The 21,561-nt window shown below is 40.9% G+C and overlaps 1 protein-coding gene across 4 annotated transcripts in view; it reads left to right on the top strand.

Moving 5' to 3' along the window:
* The window catches only part of LOC117462483 (disks large-associated protein 1-like), a 287,620-nt gene extending 277,016 nt beyond the window's left edge, over window positions 1-10,604 (top strand). For all 4 annotated transcript variants that reach the window (XM_071206261.1, XM_071206263.1, XM_071206262.1 and 1 more), the window contains one exon: window positions 5,342-10,604. In XM_071206261.1, the coding sequence (XP_071062362.1) occupies window positions 5,342-5,566 (225 nt within the window). In that variant the 3' untranslated portion in view covers window positions 5,567-10,604. The remainder of the gene's footprint in view (window positions 1-5,341) is intronic.
* The last annotated feature ends 10,957 nt before the right edge of the window (window positions 10,605-21,561 follow it).

Genomic DNA, 21,561 nt, shown 5'->3' with positions numbered 1-21,561 from the left:
CTAGAGAGGTGGGACTATCCTGGGAAAGAAAAAGTACCAATTTCTGATTGGCTGAGCGAATTGCAAACCACACCCCGTAAAACTCTGAAAAGTTTTGTGAAGCCGCCATTGTATTTGCTGGCATTAGCATTATTAGCATTAGCCCCGCGCACCAAGGAAGGGAAAGAGAATAACTTATGGCAACACAAAAGAAAACATGGGAGCGGTGGAGATGAGGAGGTGTCGGCGTTCTGGCGATTTACCCCAACTCCGGGGACTTCCGGCCGTGGACTTCGGGTGGCAACAGAAGTTGTTTGCGGCCTGCCAGTAAACCAGTAAACCAGTAAACCAGTAAACCCAAAGCAGAAGAATAAGAAGTGACGTCAGCGGCTCCATTTGCATAATATTCCCTCAGGGAATTTATTCCGGAGTGAACGCGATCGGTTTTTAGTATGGAGTCAGATTTGGGTCAATATTCTAGCGCGTAAAACAAGCTAGAAAATGTGCTTTTACACGCGCATAAAATGACCCTCGCGCGCAGATTAAACACCCGCGAGCGGCTCAGCCTTCTTGCTCGCTCGCGGGAGTGTCAGCCTCGCGGAGTCTGTCTACGCGCGCGTGAAAAGTTTCTGGCACTTTGGGGCGGAGCCACTGGACTTTGATTGACAGCTGCAAGGAAACCCGGAGTTGCCAGGTTTGATAAATGCCTGCACTACCAAGAGCCGAGGAGTGACGGCAGCAAAATCAGTTGGACGAGATTGAATGGTAAAATTGTCCATAAAAAACTATTATATTCGTAAAGTATACAGCTAATATATATATATATATATATATAAAAAATTATTTTATATAAAACAATATATTTTTGAGTGGGCTGTATCTGTCGAAAATTGCATATATATATATATATATATATATAATTTTATTTGATATAAAACAATATATTTTTGAGTGGGCTGTATCTGTCGAAAATTGCTAGCTACTGTCTGCTGTACACTCTTAGAGTGTACACCTACAGTGTGCTCAGGGACAACACGTGTTGTGTTTATGTATGTGTAAATCATTTTTACACACAAAATGTGTTACATGCCCCTAACACACAATGTGCACATTTTACACATTGTGTGTCATAAATGTGTAACCAAGGTGAACACACTCATTTGTTATTTCTGCACATTTTGTGTTATATTTCTTTAACCAGAATTAACATTTGATTGTGTTATATCTGCACATTGTGTATCAATGACGATTACTGGAATTACCAGGTGGTGGATATGGTTTTTATTCAAAATATCGAATGCAAGAATAAATTCATTGGACATTTATTTACAAGGATTTCATTAGCACAATATGTCATTAAGAAAATAATTGTTAACATTTAAAAACATTAATATTTGTCTAATTCATCAAATGTTGACAGAATAGATAATTCATAAAATCACACCTAAAAAACCTTATACCTTGGTTAAAACAAACTAAATCTTCAGCAAACTATTGTTGTAAATGACTTTCAGCTGAGGGAATATATGATGAGACTCTTCACAAGGACCACCTTTTCAGTGTTGGATGGATAATTAAGGATTCAAATGAATGACAAGTGAGCTATTTATTTTTTATTTTTCAAAAAGAATACAAAAAGTTCTAGCATACAAATATTACAAATGCGTGATAATAAAGCAATTATAAAGAATGTCCTTTTGTATCAAGCAAATAAAAAAAAAACAATTTTTACAACCAATATATCACTTAAATGCAACAATTATACACATATGGACAACTTTACTATTCAATCTCGTCCAACTGATTTTGCTGCCGTCACGGTATTCCACACAGCAGCTTCAGAAGAATCTTCCACCGCTTCCAACGCTTCTCTGCCCATAGACTTTGAATGGGGATGACGTCACTTTGCCTCGCTTTTTCGCCGAACTGCATTGTGGGGGAGCGAAGCGAAGATTTCCAGGATGTCCAGGATCTCCAGGATTCAAAAGTTGAGCAATGTTCAACTTTTGAAGCTGAGCTGGAAGCGCCAGCCAATCAAACACGTTTATGCAAATCTGACAGTAGAAGCGCTAGCCAATCAAACCGCGTGTAAGCAGGGAGAGCCAGACCGCAGTTCATTTCCTCGTATTCCAAACGAGAAATTACGGTAGCAAATCACCCGGTTCTTTACGACCAGTTAACTATTAACGGGATACAAACCGGAGGAACCAGGCATGGAGGGAGGTGGCAGAGACAGTGGGTGAAACTGGTAGGTCTTCGCCTGTTTGGGGAGTTTATATATATATATATATTGCTCGCATAAAATCCCTGGGGTTTTTTGCTTTGTATGTCGGGGGCGGGAGATTCATGTGATTGGTTGTTGGTCGCGTTGCTCGCAAAAAATCCCCAAGCTGTCAGACACGCCCAGCTCCAAGATTTTCAAGATTTTTGAAAAGCTGCTGTGTGGACGTACCGTCACTCCTCGGCTCTTGGTAGTTCAGGCATTTATCAAACCTGGCAACTCTGGGTTTCCTTGCAGCTGTCAATCAAAGTCTAGTGGCTCCGCCCCAAAGTGCCAGAAACGTTTCACGCGCGCGTAGACAGACTCCGCGAGGCTGACACTCCCGCGTGCGAGCAAGAGGGCTGTCTCTCTCGCAGAGCTGCTCGCGGGCGCAGAGCCGCTCGCGGGGGTTTAATCTGCGCGCGAGGGTCATTTTATGCGCGTGAGCAGCTTGTTTTACGCGCTAGAATATTGACCCAAATCTGACTCCATACTTAGTTCCATGGGGGAACTAAGTACTGGGAACTAATTACGACAAAGTACTTGGTGTGAAAGCGGCTATTGTTGATAATTGATGAAATGATCAGAAATGTGTTGCACAATCTGAAATGCATCTAAATAGAAATCAACACAAATTGAGAGTAATGTAGTATTACGCCATCTCACAGAGTGCTGCATGGACCTGCAGGGCTGTGTGATTGTGAAGCCTAATAATCAGAGGTCAGACACACAGCTTGTTCGTGGATGGAAGCCTTTATGCTGGACGAAAAGCAGGTCATAATGCCCACTGTTAGAATAACCTTAGCAGCCATTCTGAATAATACATTCTTTGGAAATATTCCTCATGCAAGCTTTAAGTGTGAGTTTGGTGGAGTGACAATAGCTTTTCACTTGCTGCATTATAAACTATGACGTTAAGCAAAGAACATCTCCTTTATGTGTTTCACTCAGCCGTCCCTCGTGCTGCAGTTATTGCATGGCTGTCTGACTTGTTCTCTGTGGCGCTACAGATACTCTTCCTCCTACTCATGTTTGAGTGTGAATGTCTTTCAGATATCTGGCGCCCGGCCTGCGGTATCTGTTGTGGCTTTGCTTCATTGAATACTGACTCTGCCGGCTTCCTCATTTGCTCTCATTGTTGTCTCTTTTTCTTTCTTGTGCTTTTTTGTGTTGACAGTGAAGGCGCTTGCATCAATCTGCATAACTGCAATGCCAACAGCACCACGGGGCCTTGACACCTCTGGGCCTCCGTAGCTCCATAACTGCCTGTCTTTCCATCCATCTGTCCATGCTTCCTCTGCCCCTCCTCCCCTCTGCCGCCGCCTCCCCATCTGTGGCTTTATGTTGTGTGTGTTTAGCTGCAAGTGGAAGGACACATGGACAGGAGAGAGTGTGGTTCAAGTCCTATACAATGAAAACCAAGTGCATAGACACAAATCCTAAAATAGCAACAGGGGGATAAAACCAAGTAAATATACTAGTAAAAGAATATTGTGCTATTCGAAACAAATGCAATATTCAAATAACATTTGTATTGCAGTTTAAAGCCCCGGCCACACGAGGACGATAACGCAAACGGACCGCAACCGTTATCAAAAAAGTCTTCCATCCACACGCAACAGGCACCAGAAACGTGTCCGTTCACACGAGACCGCTGGAAACGCTGTAGTACATATGCCAGGCCTGTAAGTGGCGCTGTTTCTTCGGCCACAAAATACACCAAAAGCAGCGAGTATAAGATCCCCCCGAGAAGGATACAAAGTTATTCAACCAATTATTTTCATGGCTGGGATCCCTTTGTCTGTGCATAATGTGCGTCTTACTGGACTAAGCACAAGCAGCCTTAGTCTTCATTAAGTCCACTCAGGATCTAGTGGAGCAAGGCTCAGCTCAGTGTAGAATTGTATTTAAAAATCAGGAATGAATAAGATAATAACATAATGGGTGAATACAGAATTGTAGTGGGTGTATGGTTGGGACGCTAACATCAGAACATCATATTCAGTCTTTCAGCTATAAAGAAGGACTTTAAAGGAGGCGTCACATCTTTAGAAAACAGCATCTCTGATTATTGGTTTCCTTGTTGGACAACACTGAGTAATGTCTCACAATAACAACAACTTCATCTGACTTGTCATTTCAATCAAAAAGATGTTGACAGCTGGTTTTAAGGTCCTGTAAATAAATAGCGCTCACATGGTTAAATATCTGGTTTATTATGACTTGGATCTTATATCTATAGTTCTGACCAGTGGAGTCTATCAGTGAGGACAACAAGTCAACAAGTCAAGTGCTCAGATATGGCAATAATTGTTCAAAGAAGTCAGACAGGTCGAGAATCACGGGCGAGCAGACGATCAGGTTGGGAGCCTCAACACACATTTGGGTTCACAGACCAACTTTCTGCTTTCAATCTTCCCATCATTCTTTTTGGAGTTGATTGTCGTCGTGGCTTTTTCCATCTCAGTTATTTATTAAAGATGTGGTGTTATCGGATATAAATGAGGGACTAAATGATAAAAAGAAGACCAAATATATCAGAATTGTTTTATGTGATCAGAGACATAGGACATTACGTCGCCAACGCCATGTTTACAGTTTGTCCAGTTATCAACTAAATGGAATAAGTGCAGGACCAGACCTTTCCATTAATTCATTATATGTGTTAAATACCTGCATCGGCATGCATATAAAACCTGAAGCCATAAGGTCACACACAAACACACGTTGACAGTAGGTACGGTGTTAGCTGCCCAGTGCAGATGGAAACGTTTATTGCAAAGAATATGGAACCAATGTGTGAATAAATACGTGTAGAAAATAAGTTAAGATTCCACAATAAGAGCATCTCAAGCAGCTGCACTTCTATTGAAACAGTGTTTGATGCAATATGTTGAAAATGTGGAGCAAGATAGGATTGGAAAAGAAAAGACTTGGACAGGAAGTCTAATCGTCCTCTAGTGAACGGCCAGTATCACGAACACAAAGTGAACAGGAATACAGGAGACCAGCAGCCATTAGAGGCAGCATCACAGGCACACACACACGTCTGTCTTTTCCCTGAACTGTCTCCCCACCACCCTTACCGTCCTCTCCCACTAGGAGAGGCGGCTCCCACCTCCAGTGCCCAAAAAGCCTCCCAAGGGCCCCCACCACCACCCCCAGCTGGCCAGAGACCGCTCCCTGGAGAGCTCAGAGAAACAGCGGCAGGAGGCCAGGAAGCGCCTGATGGCCGCCAAGAGAGCGGCGTCCGTGAGGCAGAACTCGGCCACGGAGAGCGCCGACAGCATCGAGATCTACATCCCCGAGGCTCAGACCAGGCTATGAGGGCACAGCAGGGACTCACACACACTCAACATGCACAACACACACATGTAGGCTTGTCCACGCTAACGTGTAAGGGTGTAACCGATTTTAAAAAGCATCATACACAGATCCCTACAGTGAGGGGAGTTGGCTCTTTACAGTGTGTCCTATCTATGGTGTTAAAATAGCTCATCAATCATACAATTCAGTATTTCTTAACATTCGTATCTTTTGAACCACTTTACATGTGAGTGCCAACCTGAGACTGACTAATAAAAAGAAAGTCTTACATGCTAATGAGACAGGGAGCTTTTACAACCTTTCTCAATAGCCTTCTCATTACAAAGAGCTATTTCAAAACTCATGTGTTGTGATCTGGACCTCTTCCAAAGCACGCACAGCAGGCAGCGTGGGTCTGTTTGGAGCTTTTTCATTTCCCAAAATAGACACATAAAACCTCAAGAAAATCATGTAGTACAAACAATAGTTGCATCCCGCCCACAGCCCTCACTGAACGGTCGCTTTTGAAGATGACATTCCAAAAGTATTGCAAATCATAATACCTTGGTTACCCTCCTCTCTGCAGACATTGGCTTTGTGTTACACCCTTACCAACAGATTTGCAGTTGACTTTCAAGACCCACAGGACCCAGATACTGAACCCTCAGTGTGTCGGCCATGACCTGTAAGAGTTACGTGTTCACCCATCATCTACACAGGGAGCACACCTGAAGCTTCACCACTGTCTTTAAGGATATGTCTATCATCAAAGAGGCCTCAGCTATGTTACAGACATTCTCTGTATTACCTATAAATAGTAAATATCAAACATATCAAAATATCATATATTATACAATAACGAATTATATATAAATGTAAGAAAACGGGCCAATACAGAATGGTGCAGAATTGAGTCCAAAACCCAGAAATAATTTAGCATTTTTAGCAAAAAAAAATTCAAACGTGTTTTTGGTTAAAGTCACGAATAAGGTCTGTGGCAAACACAAGTTTAAAAAAGAAATGACTTTTTGTTCTAAGACAAAAGATATATCAGTAAATACCCCACTGATGAACGTCTGAAGCTTCCTTTTGTCTTAAAAACAGCAGTTGCTAAGAGACTAAATGAGACTACTAAAAGTCATTACGCTAAACATTAGCCGTTTAGCTTTTAGCTTAGCGGTGGTGACATCAAGTGACATGTGGAGATTATCCTGCTGAACAACATGTTTAAGTATCATAAACATGCGTTTTCCTTAGAGATTATTTGCTGTAATATTTAAAAATCCAATAGAAAAAGCCCTTTGCTTTTTGTCGAGGGAGCCCTGCCATGCTAACTACAGAAACACATCATCACTGCACTGACACACATAGCCTTCAACCTCAAATGAGTAACCTTCCACGTGACTCTGATGAGGGGCTTCAGCCATGTGTCGCCAACAGGATCAAAGAAAGTGTGAGACCACCACTTCACTTTGCATGCTGTTGTGACGCTGCGAGTGTTCGAACCTCACAGGTCTGGTGGCATGACTCAGCACATAGGTATCTGTCGGTGATGTTGAAGGTTTGGTCTGTGGGTCTTGTGAAATGGAGAGAAGGTGCAATATGTGCAGTGGTGGTGGACAGTCTTCCACACACAGAACACACACACACAGCCAGTAACAAAGTGGTGTCATCGGGACACACTTGAAACACACGCTGGTGTACACTCACACACACTCGGCCCGTCGGCGCCCACAGATGATCCTCTGCTGTAATGTAAATCTCTCTGGGGGAGAGAGCGCCATGTTGATCTTCATCGTCCTCTCCTCATCAGTTCTTCATTGAGCTCCATGTAATAATGCACTTGTATTTTCTTCTTCTATGGTGGACTCTCTAAAACAAAAAGGGGACAATGTCTCAAAGGAAAATGTTGTTGTTTTACCAAACTTAGATGTATTTTCATAGTTGTTGACATGTTGTTTGGTTGTCATGGTTACACTCACAGGTTGCGTCACAGGGACCGCACTGCCACCAGGCACATTTTAAGCCAACATGTATTCAAGGATTTGTTTAAAAACTGTCCGCTTGCTTTTCTGGTTGCGTCCTCTGTAACTTAGCATTTCAGCTATTAATTACCAACACGACAAAAAACTAAGTTGTAAATAAACACAATTTTCTTTTGCCCCAGCCTGCGTAACCTAGACAGCCATCAAGTGAACTAAGAAGTGCTGATACTTTCAAACACGCTTGATGGAAACATGCTGAGGAATGAACGGGTTTGGGTGTTTCGACGATCACCACCTGTGCATCGGTCACACACTCCTTATTTGGTTTGTCAGTTCTCCTTGGATTTTATGAGGATTTGTATTTCACAGGATTCATTTACACTTAAGCAATATTTAAAGGAGATATAATGGATGGCCTAAAGACTTACGTTGTAACACAAGACCCTGTTATTATGAAGTTGGAATGAGACTGAACAGAACGTGCGGTGTCGAATCGTCTTGTGGCAGCTCGTAGTTGTGCAATTACACATTTTTCTATTTCCAAGATGTCCAAGTGCATTTCTGTCCTCATGAAACATCGATGTTTAGAAAGCCATGCCATGTGGAAGACTCTGGTTGTCAAACAGGTCTTCCTTGCTGTTTAGAGATAGAAGAATATCAATGCTGCACTTTGTGGACACAAAGGGATTTTCAATAAAGCCTTGATAGTAATGCGGTAGTTGCAAATCAAGAGCTTCCAGGAGTACTTCGGAAGGCCCCTGAATAAAGTTGGATATCGTCTTTATTCAGAGTTTTTAATCCTGTACAGAGAGAGCGTTTTTAATCTACTCTGCATCCTTTGGAAACCTGGCAGAAAGTGACCAGGTGTTCGGATGTTGGCCTGGCACTATCATCGATATCACCTTCGTTACATTGCTAACTGGTTTTAGCTTCAGGAGTCCGTGATGAGCACAATGTGCAGCTTGCAATGTCCTTCAGAGACATAGGGCCTGCTAGCATCACGCAGCGTGTCATACTGATAGCCGTTAGCAGCTCATTGGCTGCTCAGATATACCTCTCTTGCCAAATGGAAAACCAGCCATTAGCATTATGCTAAGCTAAGGAAAGGGACTCTCAATCATCCTGAGCTGGCGTACTGAACAGAATTCACCAACGTGATGTCAAAACTGTGAAAAAGACAACAACTGTATCCACTGCTCACGATGACTCCCTTCAGTTGATGTAGTAAATATGGCTGGCATGAACTTGAGTGAGACCGGCCCCTCAGTGAGAACCAGAGGTGTGTCCGCGTGCTGACCTTTCTACTTAACAGAGTACCTTTTCTGTGCTTGCTATTCGACAGAATGGAACAGCTGCCAGGTTCAATGATTCTGAGTTTATATTTGGATGAAGTAGCAGTTTAGCTTTCAAATATATCAATGAAGGGACTCTGGATAATTAGGAATACATGTTTACTAGAACTGTCCTAAAATGTAACTTACATTTCAAATGTACTATTTTGGTGTTTAGTTACAAAGCTAGACATTCTTATAATGCCATGGCTAGCATAGATAGCTTCACATGACACTGCTTAATATCAGAGCATTAGTTTTAATTCTGGATACTGCTTATTTATTTATTTACTTGTGTATCCAGGCGTGTCGTCCTCTCATCTGTGCGAGTCACACTCCGCCTGGGGAAACAGTTGTTGTCCTCAGTGTCTCTGGACTTGTCAAATGACCCTGATGATGTCACAGTGATGTCATTGAGGTTATCTCAACATGAAGACTAATAACTGAAACTGTTACAACCTGGAGATGATGACAATACTGGTCCAACAGAGCAACCGAGTTTCCTGATAAATAAAGTTTCCGTAACTGCGTTCACAACGACTTTTTGAGGGAAGTTTCTTCCGGATTACTTTTGCTGTCTAAAATACAGTTATCGCTGTAAACTAGTTGCCAGTAATGTGGACCCAGAAATGTTGAAAACCCCATAGTCATATAAATGTCTAGTAGGGTCCCCAGCACATAGAAGCTGCCGGATGCTAACAGGCACATGTTGGGCAATTAGCTTACGTTGCGTTGGACAATAGTTAGACAATGGCTTGGTAGAGTGGGACACTTTTCGAGTGTTTTTGGGGCTATTGAGGATGCTGAATCCATTTCTGATATTTTCAGGATCAACCATGACCGGTTTAACTAGAACATGTCCATATTTCTACTCGCCGATTGAATGATTTTGACGGTTTTTTTAGGTTTTAGAGGACTGAAAAAATTGAATTAAAAAAGGAAAAATTGAAAAGTAGGACTTGGTTGGGTTAAGGAGATATCGTTGTTCGGCTGAAAATAGCTGCATTTGTTACGTTATTTTCTTTACAGAGCTAAATTAAAATACGTTGAATTTCAAAAATGTGTTAAATGTAATTGACAATACAGTTTTGTTGCTTTAAACAACATGTTTAAGGGACCATACTTTAAATCCTCTTTCATGTTGCAATATGGAAAATTAAGATTGACGCAAACGAATGACTAAAAGTTGGGATATTTAGCCTCTGATGCTTCAGTTTTGCCGACTATTTTTTAATCTGTCTCCTGGCCCCTCATTGTAATGCAAGCACAATACTAAATGGCCGGAGTCCCCTGTTAATTAAAAGAAAATACTTATTTAAAAAGCTTTGAAAAGCACCAAGCCATTCCCCCTGTACCTGCTACACGTCCTGCCCAGAGTTCTGAAGTGAGAGAAGAAGACATTCCAAACCCATATTTCATATTCCAGCTGAAGCACCTGGGTTCAACAGGGACAAAGAAATCACCTTTTGAGCAAAGCTGGTTTCTTTGGAGCCACATGTTTTTTATCTGTAATAATGCCATTTATACTCCTGCTACTTGTGCCAACATTTATTGTGACAGCCTCTTATATAACTGCCATCCACATGTCCAGAGCTTCACTCTGGACACGTGCACAGGGTTTACTCACAATGAGGATGGTGATGTGTGTTGTTGATGAAAGTCATTCAGTATTTATTTGTCTTCTTTTGTAAAGATTAGCTGTGTGTGTGTGTGTGTGTGTGTGTGTGTGTGTGTGTGTGTGTGTGTGTGTGTGTGTGTGTGTGTGTGTGTGTGTGTGTGTGTGTGTGTGTGTGTGTGTGTGTGTGTGTGTGTGTGTGTGTGTGTGTGTGTGTGTGTGTGTGTGTGTGTGTGTGTGTGTGTGTGTGTGTGTGTGTGTGTGTGTGTGTACAGGATCTAATTACCTCTGTGTCTAAATGGTGATGACAGTGAGCCATATTCAAGAGGAAACGGCTATACTGAAGCTGAAAGAGTTGTTTTGTTTTTCTTTTACCATTTACTGAATCATTTCTTTAGTGTTCCAGTAGCAAGCTTTCTGTCTGTGTGTCTGAGAGGAGCAGTAGAGCAGGAACAACATCACTCAAATGTGAACTAGGGGAAACGGGAAGATTAGCACATTGGTAATCTTTAGTGGAAACGAGGCTCCGGAAACTTCTCAAATAAAGGCCTGGATAATTATTCAGACAGGATGACTCACGTTAGAACAGAAGCAGTGGGAGATGCACAATGATGACAGAGATTGTCCAATTGTTGGAGCTGGTCCCAAAAACATGAAACGTGAAATAGGAAAAAAAGGTCAATTCTACGGAAGACCAGGACTGCCAATACTGAACAGAATCTTTATGGAAAATGTTTCCCGTTACTGCCAAAAAAGTATTCTCAGTGTTCTCCAAAGGCTAACACAACTATAAAGAACATTCAAATGAAATGTCCAATGTTAAAAAATAACATAGTGAAAAGTGAGATTTGACAGGAAAATCCATTGGCTTACACCTTCTGCAAATCAAGAACACTTTTAATGGAATTAAAAACACTAAAATATGACAATGTTCTTAATTAAATAAAAACATGAATTAATACATTAATACAAATTAGTGCTGGGCAATGATTGACAATTTTAAGTGATTAATCACATTGTTATGCGCAAAATGTAAAAGTAGTGTATTGCGTACTTTTATTTTGAAAGTACTGCGATATGAACAAAAGTGCAGTAGTGCTTTTTAACAGCAGTATCCCCTTTACCCAGGAGCTGTTCAAATATATATTGTAAATCTCAACTTCAACATTAATTAATTTAATGATTTGATTTGATATTAATCAAATCAAATATAAAACCAAAGCTATTTGCAACTGCCAGGGCTTTAACGTTTTATCTGGTTCATTATAGGCGTTACCCTCAGAGTCCAGAGAGACAATATTCAACTTTCAGTGGTCACAAATAACTCTGGTCCGATCAACTCCTCCGTCTGAACAGATGGAACATGTGCACGTAAGAGTTTGGTACCTTTCTCCATGTTTCTGTTCATGTGAGCGCTGCAGCAGTCTTAGGCCCGCCCTGAAAAATCTCATTGGTTGAGACGCGTGATGACGCCAATCCTAAACCAATCCTGATCAACACCACCCCCCCCTGACCCATGGTCTGTCTGTATGTGTATTCAGAGCCATTGAGCAACAGACTCTCAAAATAATCATTTTAATTTAAAAAAATGTTAATGCACAATACAATAATTTTCCGCGACAATTAATTAACACGTTAATAGCGTGTTAACTTGCCCAACCCTAACACAAATATAAAGTGAGAGTCAATTTGTTATCAACATGTTTTTTTTTACTTACGTTAACTCTAAACTCATGCCAGAAATTCCATTTACCAATATCTCCATAAACATTTGCAGTTTGACGCATAGTGTCATGAAATGGGACTTGTTATCTTAAAATGAAGCCAGCTTGCAAAGTGATACATTTAAAAAAATGTTGCACTGATAATACACTTTCAAATGTATAAATTATTCCCAATGTTTGCAATAAGTCAATATTAGTACATGATGCTCAGCGAATGGAAAGGGACATTTCAATGTAATGTTATTATTATATGTATTTGTATATATTAGATTGGCAGCTCTGAGTTGAAAACCTTGGCTGTAATGCTGCGGAAATCTGAGTCAAAGATGAGTGTGAGGCTGGCTTACTTTCCTCAGGAACAGATGAGAATTGCAGTCTATAAAATCAGGGTCTCCCAGACATTATGGTATGTTACTCAAAGCGTGTGTGTGTGTGTGTGTGTGTGTGTGTGTGTGTGTGCGTGTGTGTGTGTGTGTGTGTGTGTGTGTGTGTGTGTGTGTGTGTGTGTGTGTGTGTGCGCGTGTGTGTGTGTGTGTGTGTGTGTGTGCGCGCGCGTGTGTGCGTGTGTGTGTGTGTGTGTGTGTGTGTGTGTGTGTGTATTAAGTGCTTCCTGAGTCCCTTGTGTCTATGTCGGGCCTGTCCTCAGTACGGTCTGCAGTAGCCTCACAGAGTCGTCTGCACATCAGCTCTCCACAGATCTCGTGTGTGTACAGAAGTGGTTGAGGGTGTTCCGTGGCGCATGCAGACACAATATTAGTACTTATGAATCTATATCTAAGTTAAAAACATGTATTTGGTCTATTTATGCTCTTTTTTTTTTTTTTTAAACTTTGAGATTCTGTTGTCATGCTCTTCTGATCTTATGTTGTATTGTAAAGAGATTATTAATATATATCCATAACTATTGATGAACCCATAATAAAATGAAATATCGACTCTTCTTCCATGACTGATCTCTATATGCATTTCCAACAAACTGTATACAATAGGCTTACAGTTTGTATCGATTAAAGTAGTTCCTATAGTTATAGAATGTCACTGTAGGCGTCAAGTAGGAAACAGAAAACAACATAAACCCAAAAAATGGAACAAAATATTCCAATAAGTTTTTAAACAATGTCAAACCGTATTGTGTAAAGACTACCGTGCGGTATTACTTATAATGGTGCAAATAATATTGCATTTCACTACAATTGTATCGACAGTATTGTGTGATGCAAAATACTATGTCCTGCATTAAGTAAGGTTGTTATATATTGAGAAAATATTTGACTTTCAGTTGTATGCAATATAAACATACAATAGCCTACATAAAGATACGTACAAAGCATTGTGATTAAAAATCTAATTATTAACTTATTTTTACTTCTAGCAACCTTTTTAGGACACTGCTATATCGTCTGATAAATAAAATATTAAGCATAGAATAACTATATAAAATAGGCAGATTCAAGTAAAAAAGCTTTCTAATTTCATTTCCGCATTAACTACTGATTTGAAAATGTCATCATTTTAGGAAACTTAAAAATTGTAGATACAAAATTGTAAACTACAGTTTCCAATTGAGTGAAGACTTTTAATTTGGAATTGGTAACTCTGGATTTCCATAATGATTCCCTCTTGTCCCATCAGACACATCACTTTGACAGATGGTGAGGTCATCACTAAACACAATCTTTGTTTCCCTTACCAACGATATGTCATAACTGGTTGTAAAGATAAGTGCAGTGTTGTTGCAGTTATGTAGATTCATAACTGCAACCACACAGGGTTATACCATGATAACTGAGAGCTGACGTGCACAGATCAATTCAGATGTGTAAAATGTTACACTAACAGTGATTCAGAAGCAGAAATCCTTCACTGATACCATTAACTACTCTTTAGTTAAACATAATAAAAAAAGAGGCAAAAATATGTTAATAAAATCATAGTAAGCAAACATATAAAAGTATCAAAGAATCAGCCAGTAATCGCATACATATGTTTTAATAAATAAAGTGTTATTGCACAGAAGCTTTTTTTATTTGTCATAAACTGGGTTAGTCTGTGTTGGCGGTGGATGTTTGTGTCACTTAGTGGTTGTTTGTATAAATGACTACTGCGATCCACATTTGAACTGGTTTAGAGTGTCCCTCGAAAAAATTGTCAAAAATATTAAAGGTCACTTTTTCATGTATTTTATACATAAATATGTGTCGTTGTCCCCCCACCTTATCACCTGCATCTCCTCCTAGAGCACCATTGTGTTTTTGTAACCAATCATCTCTCAGAGGGGCGTTGCCAGCAGCAGCTCATTAGCATTTAAAGTTACAGACAGAATCAGCCCTTTTGGAACAGGGCTGAAACAGAGGGGATTATGGGATGTTGCAGTGATCTGTTTGGTGTTTCAGCCAATCGGAGACAGGTTCTGTATATATCTGAGAACTGTAATATATTGTTGAAAAAGATAAATAATAGGGGACCTTTAAAAGTTAGGGAAGGAGATGCAGCCATCAGCTTGAATGGATGTGTTTCCCTCTGTGACCACATGGGGGCGGTGTTGCCCTGCTGCAGGGTCACAGCTGAGGCTCCTCCAGAAGGGGCTGAATAAACACATGTCATGAAATAGCATGACATGTGGCTTTGGAAAAAAAATCAAAGTTCGAACTTGTAAGGAAATATTTGTATGTATTCATGCAAACTGTGAAGAAGCTTGAAAATGATTTGTGTAGAAAACTGGGCTGGTTTTGGCCCCGCAAACATGTGGTTTTTAGAGGACACAGGAAGAGGGGGAAGGTCAGGAGTTAACATACAGTCATCCCTGATGTGGGGTGTTGATGATAATTTGGGCAGCCAATCACTGGTCTGGAAGGGAGGCGCAGATAACTCCTCCTTGGGTCAGAGAGGGATATAGACAGTAACCCCGCTGTGTTCGGCCTCTTTCTCCTCTGGCTGGCTGGCTGGCTGGCTGGCTGGCTCACGTGAGTATCAGGTAAATGTGGGATCCCACAGAACTGTATGTAATTTGTACTGTATTGATTGTACTTGATTGTATTGCATTGTATATTACCATTAAAATGGATTATTGTTAAACGGTTACTTGTATGTTCTGGGTTTCCTTCCTGTAAGATAATGGCTTGTGTAGGGACGCGAGGAGATTTGGAAATGCGGCCTAATTAACATTAATATCTCCTAACAAATGGTGACTCGACGCTGAATAAACATGAGCTGTGGAAGGATTCAGAGGACCACACTGGGTCGGGAACAAGCACTTTTAGACGCCTCGGACAATAGCAGGGCCCTGTAAGATTGTCTGTAGGCGTTTCAGAGTGTTTTTGAAGTTTGAATGGAGTATACAATGCATCCTTTTTACCATGTTAGGAAAGTTATATATAACACGTGAACGTTGATCGCCAGGTATAGAGAGTCCTGCGTAACGAGAAATTAGAGCAGTTTGCGTGGATCTCAGGTATTTTAGTCCTGAAGTGGCGTAGGAGCGGTGCAGTTCGTGGGATGTGGGTGTAAGTCTCACACGACGTAACCTGGATGATCGATATTTCAGATCGATCCGCCGTTTATAACTGGGGGTAAAATAGCAGTCTGAGACCGAATAAGCGAAAGTGTCAGTGGACTGCTATTCTGTTAAATCCTTGGGAGAGAGCGCTAACGTCACCTACATTGTGACGAGACCGGCTCCCGTTTCCCTTGTCTGTAAAAATTAATTTGAAAGGCTGACGTAAACATAACGTTGATCGCAAGGTAGGCAGAGAGTCCTGCGTGACGACATATGAAGCACGTTATCAAGCCGGACAAACTGTACGGGGAATAAATCTGTGTGATTTTTACCTGAATAACCTGTATGAGCATTGTCTGTGGATATCAGACATTGAGTCAGAAGAGTGAAGCTCATTGGTGCTCTGCTGCTGCCATCTAGTGGCTGAAAGGGGGGGAAGCACGTTAATTAAGTCAGATAAATAAAAGCGAAGTCAATATATTGCGTATATTTAAAGAAATTAGCTGTCTGTAGGTTGTCATTGTTGATTAGTAAAGACCTTGTTTTATGTTGGTAAATGTAATGGTACAAAAGACAGGGGTACTTATGCCCGCTTCGGTTTTCAATGTCCGCCATCACGTTAAAACAGAGGATTGGTGGCATTTTCAGTTCATTGCTTGCTTCCACACGCCTTCCCCCTCCTTGTCTCTTTCACGACTATAGTTAATGCATTAGAACGATTGTCAAAATAAAAGCCAAAGGCCGCTGTTCGCCAGAGATTCCTTCACAATAAAACAGTAATTACCTTAACAATATATTTAACTTATATTGCGTCTTTAAATATTGATTTTAATTCATTACAGATCTAACCTGCTTGTAACACAACTTTGATCAAAAATAATAGGATAAGCAAGTGGTTAAAGGGGGTTTCCTGTCTGGCTCATTTGATTTAGAACTGAAGTAAGGGAGAATAGTGTTTTCATTCCTCATGGTTTATAAAGATAAATCATCAGTTTGTCTGGACTTTGATATAGAGATAGGATCATGGTGGAGAAGGAAGACCTTTTTTGGTTTCAAATTAAAGAAGAGTTTAAGGATGAAGTAAGCAGGACTTCAACTGGCCAAAAGACATTTTAAAGTTTAATATTCTTGGTTAGCAAACAAGACATCTGATTATTATGTCACACATGGTAATCTTGCTATAGAAACTAGCTTAAAATATTGGAGAAAATATGTAGATGTTCTTTCGTAGTGTGTGGAATATGTGATGCTGGAAACATGTACGTTTTTCAATGTATAGGAGAAAATGGTTTCCTGAAAGAGTTATGTTGGGTACATATGTAGCAATGGATGAAACAATTTTTAGAGTGGGTTTTTGTAATATCATTTGTAGACATCAATTAGGTTGTTTAGATGGCATTTAACAATTAAGACAGATAGTATGATTACAAAGAGTCAGAGTGGAAAGGGTTGGATTTATTTAACCTCAGTGTGCTAGATCTTTTATAGGTAATGCGTCCCGAGACCTGGACTCCCCCTCTGAGTTAGAAAAGGCTACGGTCCCGACCCTCAAAGCAGACAAAAGACCTAACCCAACAGGAAACTCCTCCTTCTCCATCGAACAGACAGAGAACCAGAGCTGAAACGACAACAACAAGACTGCAGCCAGAACTATCTCCACCTGTGGCATCCAGAACCAGACAGCATGCTGACGGGCCGAAATCTACGCTCATCAGTCCCTCAGACAGGACCATGAAGTTCCAAGCTGAGCACAAGAGCAAAGTGTGGGAGATGAGAGCAGAATCTGCCCTCCATAAAAACAGCAGAGAGACTGTAAAGGAGGGGATGAAATGCAAAGCAGTGCAAGATGGGGCATGCGGAGGTAACTGGGCCAATGGCTGACAGCGGATGAAGTTACAGCTGATGGACTGAAGAGAACACAGAATCAGAGGTGTTGGCATGGTCGATTTGAAGTGAGGAGGCCGGGGTCACGGCTTGAGAAAACCAGAGGAGGAGAAAAGGAAAACGGGAATGAGTGAGTTTACACATAAACACACTTATTCACAAAACGCACATTTAAAGCATAAATACGTAAAGACAGAAAGATTTATTAAATTAAAAATAGTGTAAACTATTAGAGTAAAATGAGAACACACTGAGGGTTAAAGGGGGCCACATGACAAAGTACAACCATATTCTTCAATCTTTTCATCAGGTTAACAAAATATTCTTTGACATTTTTATTCACGTGTGAATAAAGTAGTGGGATAGTTTTAGGAACCACTCTATAAGACAAATCTTTATCTGTATGGATAATGTTAAAGGGAGAGCTGGTGCCAAGCCAGATATAGTATTCCAATCTAAATAATTGATTTCACCATTGTAGCATAGTTATTACCATGGGAAATATGAAATGACTTCTGTTTTTAAATCCTTGATAAAGGAGGGAGGAATGGTTGCATGTTCGGACATCCAGGGTTCCACACACTGCTAAAGAGTTTAACATTGGTTTTTAGGTGGACCAGAATGGATGACATGTGGTTGTTATACCATTGTTATCGTGAACAAAACATAAATAAGGACATAGTATCTGCTTGAAGATGAATGGATTTCATATCCTAGAGGGGATTAGTTATTGTGAAGACTCCACAAGGTATCTACTAATGTATTGTAAAGAACTTGAATTGACTTGATAAATAAGTGAAGATAAGAAGATGTATGGACCATAAATTAGTCAATTGGTAAATAAAAATAGCGGAAAAGAGGGGAACTATTAAAGGGAAGTGGAAAATCAGTCTAATACACACTGATAAAAAAAGGGGGGGGCATGAAGGAAGTATGCACTGGATTTTTTATTCGTGTGTGAATTTGGTAGTGTTTTAATTTGTTACAGTATTGATCAGTTCAAAGGGAGAGTTTTAGTAACAGCTCTATAAGATCAGATAAATATTTATTTATATAGGTCATGTTGAAGGGAAAGCTGGTTCTAAACAAAATATAGTATTTCAATTTGAGGTACTGGTTTCATGTTCAGACACCCAGAGTTCCACGCACTGTGAAAGAGGGTAACATTGTTCTTTAAGTGCACCAGAATTGAAGATAAATTGATAGAATGAGTTATGGAATAAATAGCAGAGCTTTACAGATCCTAGTAATGTTTTGACACAAGATAGTGATGTACACATGTTTCTGAAATAGATCTATTAGTCATTTTAATACTAATTAGGTGTAAATGAATTGCAGTAATAGTAATAGTACAATAAGGAAGTGACATTTTTTTGGCTAGACACTTTTCAGGGAATGTGGGAAACAGCAAGGAGGGGTTGGAGATATCTTGAACATTATAGTTGTAATGGTGAATTAATAAATGATGGCGCTCCATATATACAGATTTGTATAGACGGAGGATGCTGGCCTGTGCTGGAACATCAAAGTCTCTGCAGAGCACAACACATGGCCAAAAAGACTGAGACCAACTGACCGACAGGGTAACTTGGGAAGGCACTGTCAATGACTGACTCTGCGGTGAACCTGACCAAACCTGACTTTACAACCTGACAGTGTGAGTGTGAGTGTGTGTATGTTTGCACCTGATCAGTGCAACTGCATGATTTAAAACGATGACTAATCAAGCATGTTTTGGACTAACACATTATTTTTGTGTGATAATAATGTGTGAAATGAGAGGTTTCCTAACATTGCACAAAAGGGGAAACCGTATCTAATCTGCTTCATGATGTTTCACTCCCACAGGAGGTGGCGGTTTGAAGAATGTGAAACTCAAACTATGAAATTTGGAATTCTGTTTCTTTTAGGACTGAATGATGGAGAGAAACACTCTCAAGTGTTTACTGGGAAAAATGTTTGGTATTGTCGTATAATCCATTATGACCTGAAGGTTTTCTTCCCATACAGGTTTTTGTTTACACATGAGAGAATGTGTAAAAAAGGGGGAGTGTAAACTTTACAATGTACATTTTTCATTTAGGGACTGAAAGGAACCTGCTGCCCAACTCCATTGTTCAATCTGACCATTGATTGACAGTTTTAGAATTGACCTGCTCCATATTTGGGGATAAGAGGCTGTTTGGTGAATGTTGACATGTCTCTAGTATTGATTGAGTTATAGCAGGTAACACAGGTAGAGAATCAGTGGCCAAGGGGCTACCAGAGAGATGTAAGTCCAGAATGAAATACTGGAGAGGCTGACCGGTGAGTAATGTGTCAACTAATGTTTCAACAGGTATTAAAGTAACTGAGGTTTGAAATGTAGAAAGAACATATTTACAGTTAAGCTAAAACATAGTAATGTAATGAGACACAATGTGATTTGGACAACATCATGTAACTAGTCTGGTAAAGAAGTAAAAGCCATAGACTTTATTGTTTAGGTCATTATGGGGATATACATTTCATCTACATTTAGAAAGACATTTGATGACAGTTGGTGGGAATTCTGTATTCATTTTTTAGTGGGATAATATCTAAGCACTGACGGGTAGAAGCAGTATCACCAGGAAGCCATTCACTTTGTTAGTATTGTGATTTTGGTTGTTTTTGAATCCATAAGATTAGTGTGTTTCTTTACCAGAAACATTAGCAGTTCAAATCATATTTTTAGATTTTTAATGGGATCTCAGGGATTTCATTTAAAAATAAATACAGATGCTTGTCAGAAATTCAGAGCTATTGAAATATGTTATTTAGTTTACCTAAAGATGTTGGGGTTCTTATTTAGTGGGCACAGTCCAAGATTCTGAAGCAGCACAATTAATTTAGAAAACCTGTGCACACACGTCTGTTGTTTTAAGATACCCCACCAACAGGCTCCAAGTTGCCACGCACTGGTGGGTTAAACAGCCGAGGGCCCCAGAGCCCGGAGCGTAGGCTTGAGGGATTTGTATCAGATTTCTCCACACAGGTTGCTGACGCCGAAAGAAGGACCCGAGACGCAGGAGGCTGACTGTCAACCCCAGGCTCTCCGGCCCCGACCGAGTGACCCAGAGGACATCCCATGCCGTCCGCCTACAAGGAAAGGGGGACAACTGGTACCACGGGAGCCAGTGTGCGGCGGGGAAAACACCTGCGAGGACCCTAGACGACATCAGGACAGATCTGGCTCTCGTCATGGAAGTCGACTCGGAGGCTGTCATCAGCGGATTGGAGGAGAAGGACCTCGAGGACATCCATCATCCATCCAGCAGTCGTCCCGGGAGGCATCATCATCGGACCGGAGAAGGAAGATCGGGAGGACATCTATTCAGCATCAGCCCAGAAGCCGCCGTCAGCGGATCAGAGGGGACTCCACTCTCCGCTGAAACAGGAGTGTGGGTTAAGTGCAACAAGACGGTGTATGGAGCCAGCCCTGCCAAGCTATGGGCAGCCTCTACCATGACAGCTGCTTCACCTGCAGCGCCTGTAGTCGAAGGCTGAGAGGGAAGGCGTTCTACTATGACGCAGGAAGAGTTTTCTGTGAAGAGGACTTTCTGTACTCTGGGTTCCAGCAGTCTGCAGACAAGTGCAACGCAGGTGGACATCTAATCATGGACATGCAGGCCGGCAGGCCCTGGGGAAGTCTTACCGCCCCGGTTGCTTCCGCTGCGTCATCTGCAACGAGAGCCTGGACGGAGTGCCCTTCACTGTGGACACTGAGAATAAAAAGTATGGAGACTCAGCAGACAAGGATGCAGTTTTTTGCAAGTGCCTTGTATAAATTGCACTCTCTTTTTTAAGAGTGCAAAAGAGGGAATTGTAAGGAAATATTTGTATGTATTCATGCAAACTGTGAAGAAGCTTGAAAATGATTTGTGTAGAAAACTGGGCTGGTTTTGGGCCTGCTAACATGTGGTTTTTAGAGGACACAGGAAGAGGGGGAAGGTCAGGAGT

This window comes from Pseudochaenichthys georgianus, chromosome 17 (assembly GCF_902827115.2).
Source record: "Pseudochaenichthys georgianus chromosome 17, fPseGeo1.2, whole genome shotgun sequence".
NCBI lineage: Eukaryota > Metazoa > Chordata > Actinopteri > Perciformes > Channichthyidae > Pseudochaenichthys > Pseudochaenichthys georgianus.
Note: the sequence above shows the minus strand (reverse complement) of the source record. Positions and strands in the feature narration are given on the sequence as shown.